The sequence below is a fragment of the Gobio gobio genome, assembly GCF_949357685.1.
Source record: "Gobio gobio genome assembly, chromosome: 11".
Taxonomy (NCBI): domain Eukaryota; kingdom Metazoa; phylum Chordata; class Actinopteri; order Cypriniformes; family Gobionidae; genus Gobio; species Gobio gobio.
In genome coordinates this window covers 47894611-47903616 of record NC_137104.1, presented here as the reverse complement: position 1 = coordinate 47903616, position 9006 = coordinate 47894611, and the positions used below count along the sequence as shown (strand labels likewise).

At 39.0% G+C, this 9006-nt stretch overlaps 1 protein-coding gene across 4 annotated transcripts in view; it reads left to right on the top strand.

The window, feature by feature from the left end:
* The first annotated feature begins 756 nt into the window (after positions 1-756).
* LOC307134426 (E3 ubiquitin-protein ligase TRIM39-like) overlaps positions 757-9006 on the top strand; it is a 116563-nt gene continuing 108313 nt past the window's right edge. Inside the window, exons 1-3 of one of the 4 annotated variants that reach the window (XM_079830165.1) lie at positions 757-983; positions 5945-6534; positions 6715-6810. In XM_079830165.1, coding sequence (XP_079686291.1) covers positions 5947-6534; positions 6715-6810 — 684 coding nt within the window. In that variant the 5' untranslated portion in view covers positions 757-983; positions 5945-5946. Of the gene's footprint in view, positions 984-1212; positions 1295-1392; positions 1528-5944; positions 6535-6714; positions 6811-9006 lie in introns of those variants that run through there. The other 3 variants (XM_079830167.1, XM_079830166.1, XM_079830164.1) reach the window with 3 other exon arrangements.

Sequence of the window (9006 nt, the reverse complement as noted above, 5' to 3'; positions counted from 1 at the left end):
TTTAGATTTTTAAAATCTACTGTAAAGGAATACCAATCCTTTTTATAATAATAATAATAATAATAATAATAATAATAATAATAATAATAATAATAGCATGAATATTTAAGTCCATTAGTTACATTTTTAAAGTTTACTATAAGTATAAGTTTTTTATGTTTTAAAAGCTATTACAATAATGGAAATATTACATGCTTTTGGTGAGTATAATGTAATACAGTTCTTATATTGTAAAAACTGTTATCCCATTATGAGCTCAAGATTTTATTACGTTTAGAGTGATTACGTTATGAATTTTTTTTACAATAATAATGTAGCCTAATACTTATTACATTATGTGCAGTTTTTACATTGTGTAATTGTTATGTTGCTACATCATTTCTCTTCAGTACACTCTAAAAAAAAAGGCTCGTAATCATAGGGGAACCTTTTTTAGTGCTATATAGCACCAATTTTGGTGCTTCAGTGGTTCTTCAGTGGTTCTTCAGAGGTGCTATATAGCACCTTAGTCAAAGAACCGGTGAAGAACCTCTGAAGAACCGCTGACGAACCTCTGAAGAACCGCTGAAGAACCACTGAAGCACCAAAATTGGTGCTATATAGCACTAAAAAAGGTTCCCCTATGATTACGAGCCAAGAACCATTTTTGGTGCAATATAGAACCTTTTTTTTTTTAGAGTGTATGCATTCAGACACACATCTAGATGTGTAAACTATTTTATTTATATATATATATATATATATATATATATATATATACAAACGCTGAGATTAATCTGAGAGAAACATCAGTCATAATAGGCTACACTGAACACAGTGACAAATGTAAATGTGTAACTACTGGAGGAGCTCTGACATCACTGCAGTTCAGAGAAAGTGAAACTCAACAACAATACTGACGCCTGAAACGATCAACCTCTTCAAACAACAGAATATTTCTTGAGCCGTTCAAAGAGTCTTGTGGACACATCTGATCCTCACAGGTAATGATAGAAATATAAGAGAGATTGAGCTGAACAGGTTTCTAATGGAAGTGATCTGGTTCAGTAGGTTTATGTCAAACTGGAATAAGTTGAACACAACCAGGTTTATGTCTAATACTCAATTACTTTAGTTGTTTACTGCACTGAAACGGTTTCAGAATTGTATTTAAAAGTCTGTAATTTGATTGGTTGTGAAGCAAAGTTTGGTGTTTCTGTCATTTTGTCCCGTGACATAAAGACTAAAGAAACAGGAAGTAATGAGCTGCAGAAAGACTGAACACAAACTTGGGGCATTTTCTAAGCTCAAACCGGTGCGTAACGTTTTGCTACGGTTTCTGGTTGAACGTCATGTTTCCTGGAAACGGTGTGCAACGGGTTTGAGATGCGTTTTCTCTCGTTTGGTGGGTGTGTAAAATATGTCAGCCCAATGAGCGCGGTATTAAAGAGACAGCTCGCACAATGGGTCCAAGTAAAGTTGTTTTCAAGTGTGTCCGCTGCAGCTCAGTATACACAACAATTGAAGATATTAGAAGACGTCATTGTCGTAAGAGTTTTATAGTAAACATAAGCTCGCCGCCGGGCTCCCTTTGAGAATGAATGACTTCCGGCCACAGTTTATGTCAAACTGGAATAAGTTGGAACAGAGGTTTAAACATGTCAAATACTCAACTACTTTAGTTGTTTACTGCACTGAAATTGTATCATAATTGTATTCAAATTATGTCGTTTAATTGGTTGTGAAGCAAAGTTTGGCGTTTCTGTCCTTTTGTCACACGACATAAAGACTAAAGAAACAGGAAGTAAATGAGCTGCAGACAGACTGAACACAAACCTGCAAAACTGCAGCTGGAAATCACATTTATATGAAATAATATTAAAACTACAGTGTCATACACACTGGACTTGGTCACACAATATTTGTTTATTTTTTGTATATATATTTATTTTAGGGATGGGCATTTTTGTCAATTTCTCATTTCGATCATCGATAGGTCTCAAAAACGAGTACTCGAGTACTCGGGGGCGGGGCATGTGCAGGGGGCGGGGCATGTCCGTCATTGATATAATGAAAACTGTTATGAAAATGGTTGTTGACAAATACAAACGTGACATGAAAACATGTATATGAAAACATGAACATATAAAACAAAAAATAACTGCTAGATTATGATGCATAAATGTCTTTGAAAAAGAAACGTCTTTATAAAATGACCGTCTCAAATAACCAAGTCAGTAATATCGAGCATTGCATTTGAGCTGAAACAATGAAATAACACCACCCTGCAGAGCTTGCTAGCTGGTTAATAAACTCAACCAAACGCACCCTATATCAATATTAATATGAAGATTATTATGAACCTATAACGACATAAATCAACACAAAAGGACGTGAATGAACACGTGAACTTCAGCGTGCTAGATTTTACAGGCGAAGGGTTTGAAACGGAACATTTTGAATGCGCTCTTCCCTACAACGCTGATAAACGGACAACGAAAGCACACAGAAACAACATTTTATTAAAATCGTGTTCTCATTATAATGCTTTGACAGATTGACTATCATGCACTTAATTGTATTATTCATGATCGAAGCGTTTACAGACATCACTGCGCGTTTTCGAACTCATAACGAAAAACAACTTTAAATAAACTAGGTCTAGCCTACTGTTAAAAAATACGAGAACAGTATATAGCACTGCTGCATTACTAATATCAATGATTCTGAGAAAGAAATAGCCTATCTTAAAAGAATATGACTGTCTCTAAACCATCATGTCAAGCATGAAATATGCGTTTGAGCTGAAACTGAAGAGATTGAACAACAGCCGGTATAACGGCAGCGCTTTGCTAGCTTATTAAGCTCAACCAAACGCTTCTTATATTAGATTAATCAGATATAGAAAACATAAAAGTAATCTTACAACGTGCATCTGCAGAAAAGGACGCGAATGCGCACATGAACTTCACGCGCTAGTCTGAGTGTTCTCGCTAGTTTCTCTGTGGATCAGCTAATACACGGGAACTAAGCACATAGAATTTACAGCATTCTAATTTCCATCGTGTTCTCATTATAATGCTATGTACATGACAGATTGGCGCTGCACATCTTGCACTAACCATTTAATGATCACAGTGATTCCAGACATCACTGCAGTGCACGCCTCAGTTTCACTTTATTTCGCCGCGGTCAGGAGATGTGCTGTATAACGCTAACCAATCAGACCTCCGGCGCGCAAAACGACGCAATAACCAATAAAAAAGAGACAAATATTTTTTTTCAGGGCGATCATCGTTCTCATGATCGATGATCGCTGTCACGTTCGAGTACTCGATTACTCGACCACTGTTGCCCATCCCTAATTTATTTGTAGGTTAAATGACTTTGTTGCTGTTGCTGATCTAAACAGAAGGTCATAGTTCAGATTGAGTTTATGAGTCTCACTGAGGAGTTATGGTGCCTTCACGTGCTATCGGAATTATCGTAAATACGAGTTTCCTAGGTAAAAATTGCACATGAACGCCCTCTGATGTCGTGTTTAATGCTGCCTTCACGTGCTATCGGAAATGTCCTAATTCCCACTTTAGAAGTCGTGATTACGAGCTTGTTGCATTCAAGTGCTTTGTTGTCGGAGTGAACACGAATCATGGTGGACACCAGGTTATTCTTGCCTATTTATTGGGAAAGTCTTATTAAAACCATCATCATTTGTAGTCTCCATGCACCGACAACCATAAACATTCCACATAGTCCGCTTTCTGCTGATTCTGTAATTTCAGTCAAATGCAGGCTATTTTCGCTGTGTACCAAACATACAATACACTTCATATGATTACTCACATGTAAATATGTACTATGTTAATTTCAAGACAATACGACTTATGCTGCCTTCACGTGCTATCGGAATTATCGTAAATACGAGTTTCCTAGGTAAAAATTGCACATGAACGCCCTCTGATGTCGTGTTCACCACTGGGAAGTTCGGAAATAATTTTGATACCCCAATTCCCGAGATGGGCATGTCATAAGCTTTAAACATGGTGGCGGGGAGAACTAGACTGCTGTGGCAGGTGTGGTTTTATTGTTTTTTCCCCCAAAACAGCTAGGTCGTCTTGTCTTGACATTAATGTAGTACATATTTACATGTAAGAGTAATCATATGAAGCGTGTTGTATGTTTGGTACACAGCGAAAATAGCCTGCATTTGACTGAAATTACAGAATCAGCAGAAAGCGGACTATCTGGAATGTTTATATGGTTGTCGGTGCATGGGACACTGCATGATGTTGGTTTTAATAAGATTTTCCCAATAAATAGGCCAGAATAACCTGGTGTCCCACATGATTCCTGTTCACTCCGACAACAAAGCACTTGAATGCAACAAGCTCGTAATCACGACTTCTAAAGTGGGAATTAGGAAATTTCCGATAGTACGTGAAGGCAGCATAACACTGGGAAGTTCGGAAATAATTTTGATACCCCAATTCCCGAGATGGGCGTGTCTTATGCTGCCTTCACGTGCTATCGGAATTATCGTAAATACGAGTTTCCGAGGTAAAAAATTGCACATGAACGCCCCCACATTCTGAAACTTGAATGCAATGAGCTCGTAATCACGACTTCAGAAGTCGGAATTACCCAATTTCCGATAGCACGTGAAGGCAGCAATAAACTTTAAACATGGTGGCGGGGAGAACTAGACTGCTGTGGCAGGTGTGGTTTTATTGTTTTTTTTTAGGTCGTCTTGTCTTGACATTAATGTAGTGCATATTTACATGTAAGAGTAATCATATGAAGCGTGTTGTATGTTTGGTACACAGCGAAAATAGCCTGCATTTGACTGAAATTACAGAATCAGCAGAAAGCGGACTATCTGGAATGTTTATATGGTTGTCGGTGCATGGGAGACTACATATGATGTTGGTTTTAATAAGATTTTCCCAATAAATAGGCAAGAATAACCTGGTGTCCACCATGATTCCTGTTCACTCCGACAACAAAGCACTTGAATGCAACAAGCTCGTAATCCCGACTTCTAAAGTGGGAATTAGAAAATTTCCGATAGCACGTGAAGGCAGCATTAGGCTATTGTGTTTCCCTCGCCATCAATGAGATTTTAACACTTTAATATAAATATTGATAAACTGGTCATGAGAGAATATGAAGTAACTACAAATCTGACTTTTGAGGCAAGATTTCATTTAAACCTGATTGACCAAATACAGTGTGTAAAACATATGCAGTATTACAAATGTCTTATCAGTATATTGGTCATAATTTATATTGTGAAATACAATGTTTTGTTAAAAAAATATATATATTTCTTGAAAGGCTTGAACAATAGCGAAAAACCATAAGTCAGTAGCCGCGTTTCCATTACAGATTTGCGCAAAACTTTTGCGATATTTTTTAAAAGTCGACAAAAAAATATTGCGAAATGACAGCGTTTCCATTGGGCGTATTTTCAATTCGCAATTTCAATTTGCGCAATTTGAAGGGTAATGGAAACGCGGCTAGTGACACAGAAAAGAATTAGCGCATGAATGACGTTCACTCTTCTCATATGGTGATATTTAAAATACTGTTCAGGAATGTACAGTACGACTTCACATTGAGGTATTGATCAGCTTATCTGGGTTCATTTTGCAGTAATGACCAGCTGACTGTACATGATCTCTTATATATTTGAGAAATCATTTTTGATTTATTCAAAGCTGCTCATTCAACCAAATTCATGAGGTGAATCATGGGATTCTTTTTAAACTTGTTGATTATTTTCCTTCTCTGTCTGCTCCAACTCATCAATATAATAAAATCATCATCATAATTTCAATATTTTACACAAAAGCCCTTCAAACTAAATGTCTTTAAGATCATGAGAAACTTGAATTCAGTGTGTTTTAATTTTTCTTCAAACTTCAGACTAATGCAGGTGATTTATCTTCATCATTTCTCTCTCCAGCGATGTCTTCCTCCAGCGGTCCACTGACTGAGGAGCTTCAGTGCTCTATATGTCTGGACGTGTTCACTGATCCAGTCAGCACTCCATGTGGACACAACTTCTGCAAGACCTGTCTGAATAAGTGCTGGGACAACAGCCAGACCTGCAACTGTCCATATTGTAAAGAAACATTCAAGCACAGACCTGATCTCAAGATTAATACCACACTCAGAGAGCTCGTAGATCACTGTAAAAAGAAAAGTCCTGAGAAAAAACCTGAAGTTCTGAAGAAACCTGAAGTTCGTAAAAAACCTGAAGTTCTGTGTGACTTCTGTGAGGAAAGAAAGCAGAAAGCCCTGAAGTCGTGTCTGGTGTGTCAGAGCTCTTACTGTGAAACTCACCTGAAGCCTCATTTGAGAGTGGCAGGTTTAAAGAAACACAAACTGATCAATCCTGTGAGTAATCTGGAGGACTATATCTGTCAGAAACATGAGAGACCTCTGGAGCTGTTCTGTAGAGATGATCAGACATGTGTGTGTCTGTCCTGCACTGACGGAGATCACAAGAACCACAACACTGTTCTTATAGAAGAGGAGTGTGAAGAGAAGAAGGTAGAATTTACTATTAAAGCTACTTTTATTGAGCTTTTAAGGGCTCAAATCAAGAGGAAACGCATTTTATTTAATCTTATGTAATAAAAGCTTATTATGAAAAGAATTGTGTGTTTCCTCAGAAGACAGTAAATCTCTGTTATGATAAATGTGTGTGTGTGTGTTGTTCTCTGTCTATAGACTGAACTGATGAAGACACAGAAAGACGTGCAGCAGATGATCCAGGACAGAATCAAAAAGATTCAAGACGTCAAACACTCAGCAGAAGTCAGAAAAGTGAGTTTAAAATAATTTAATTTAAGTTAAATATGTATTATACATTATTTAGTTTCCGTCCTTCAAGAGTCCTGATATACAGTCCAACAGCACCAGGACTTTTCACTGTTTGTATCACTCTGCTTGTCTGTGTTTGTTCCAGACAGTCTGTCAGTCTGTGTTTTAGTGCTGGGGATTTTAGACTCGTTGTACAGGTTACATCGATGGACCAGTAGGTGGCGACAAGTGACTTGTGTCTTTATGAGAGAGTCATTGATTTCACTCAAATTATTAAAGCTACACTGTGTGATATTTTCCCCCATCTAGCGGTGAAAAGGTATATGACCATCCAGTGAATTTTAGTTTCTTTTCCTCTCAATTCCGATTTCGTTTTAACTCCTACGGTAGCCGATTTAGTCCAAGATTAACATGGCTTCCAGTTCGACCTCGTCCACATTCGACACGGTGCCTGTGGGATATTCTGTGCGCAGTGGGATGGTTGGAACTCAACTGGCCTAATTATTCGGCTAGAAAGAACTGCAGCTAATCCAGAGTGAACTTTGATGATAGTAATGTTTATTCAGTCATCCAATTGCAAGGCATAAACAGGTTTGCGTGGATATACATACATGTGGTTTCTGTGAGAGAACAAATTAGGATGGTAAATATACATGATAATGACATGACAGAAGATACACAGTTAAGAACTGTATAACTATACTTATTGTGAGGTGACTTAATTTGGTAATTACTACGCTCCACTAGGAGGCGCTGCTGATTAGGTTTGCGGCTTGTCGCTGCTGTGTTTTGACTAAAAGAATAAGACTATCACATGTGTTCACGTGCGCTTACAAAGTGTACTGATCTCTGCTGTTGCACTGAATAAAAGATATTGAAGTCAACTTCTATGAATCGGTGAATTCATGACATGGTGTCAGAAGTGACTCTTTCACCCATTGGACAAGACTGAGGCAGCGACATGGTTTCAGGCTCCGGAATCGTTTGACTTCACCCAGCCTTCGGCGTGGCCGATCTGGAGACAACGTTTTAGCCGCTATCGGATAGCTACTATGCTAGACCAAGAAGACGGTGATGTACAAGTGAATACGTTGTTATATGCAATGGGCAAAGAGTCGGAACCTATTTTTAGCACTTTCACGTTCCCAGACAACGTCGATAACTACTATGACGAAGTTTTGAGAAAGTTCAATGAACATTTTGTGCCAAGACGAAATACAATACATGAACGTGCCTGTTTCCACCGCCACTCACAGCTCCAAGGGGAGAGCGTGGAGGCGTTTGTCAGACAACTGTATAAATTAGCAGAGCACTGTGATTTTGGACAGACAAAAGATGAACAGATAAGAGATCGGATTGTGATTGTGATTGGGATCGCAGATGGGGAAGTGTCACAGAAACTACAACTTGAACCGGAGTTGACCTTGGAAAAGGCGATCAGTATCGCACGACACTCCGAGCTGGTAAAAACACAAAATGCCAGCGCCAGAGCAACAAATGTTGAAGTGGGTGCCGTAAATGCACGTAAGTTCAAACAGCCAAAGACAATGAACAATATAAATGTGCACAACAGTCATCAAACAGAAAGGGCTGTACAAGGTGTGGGAGACAGCAGGAGCACAGTGCATGTCCAGCTACAGGGAAACGCTGCCGTAAATGGGCCACTTCGAAGCAATGTGTAAAACCAAAAACGTGAATGCACTTAAAGTTCTCTTTCATAGGTTCACTCGACGCTGCGTCACTTTAATGACGTAATGGGACGCCCTCTGGGTGTGCCGATTGTCTGAAGCCCTTATAGAATCACGCCAATTGATTGGCTGATGGCGCGCACGTCGCCCCACCTGACGTAGTCACCTATATTAGCGCTCGCGCGCGCCATCTGCTCCTCAGATTTCTCTGCCTTCACGAAGCGGCCATTTCATGCCCTTCGGTTATCGATTTTTCTGGCCCAAAAAAAAACTGTCGATATCTACCTCAGCACTTCAGCGACCGCGGATTGTGGAACTTTGTTCTCCTTGTGGTGAAGTGCTATGGAATTCCGACGTTGCCCACCGCCGTGCACTCGCTTCATCGCGATCGACGATCCCCACAGTAAGTGTGTTAAAGGTCCCATGGCATGAAATTTTCATTTTATGAGGTATTTCAACATTAATATGAGTTCCCCTAGCCTGAATATTGTCCCCAAGTGGATAGAAATGT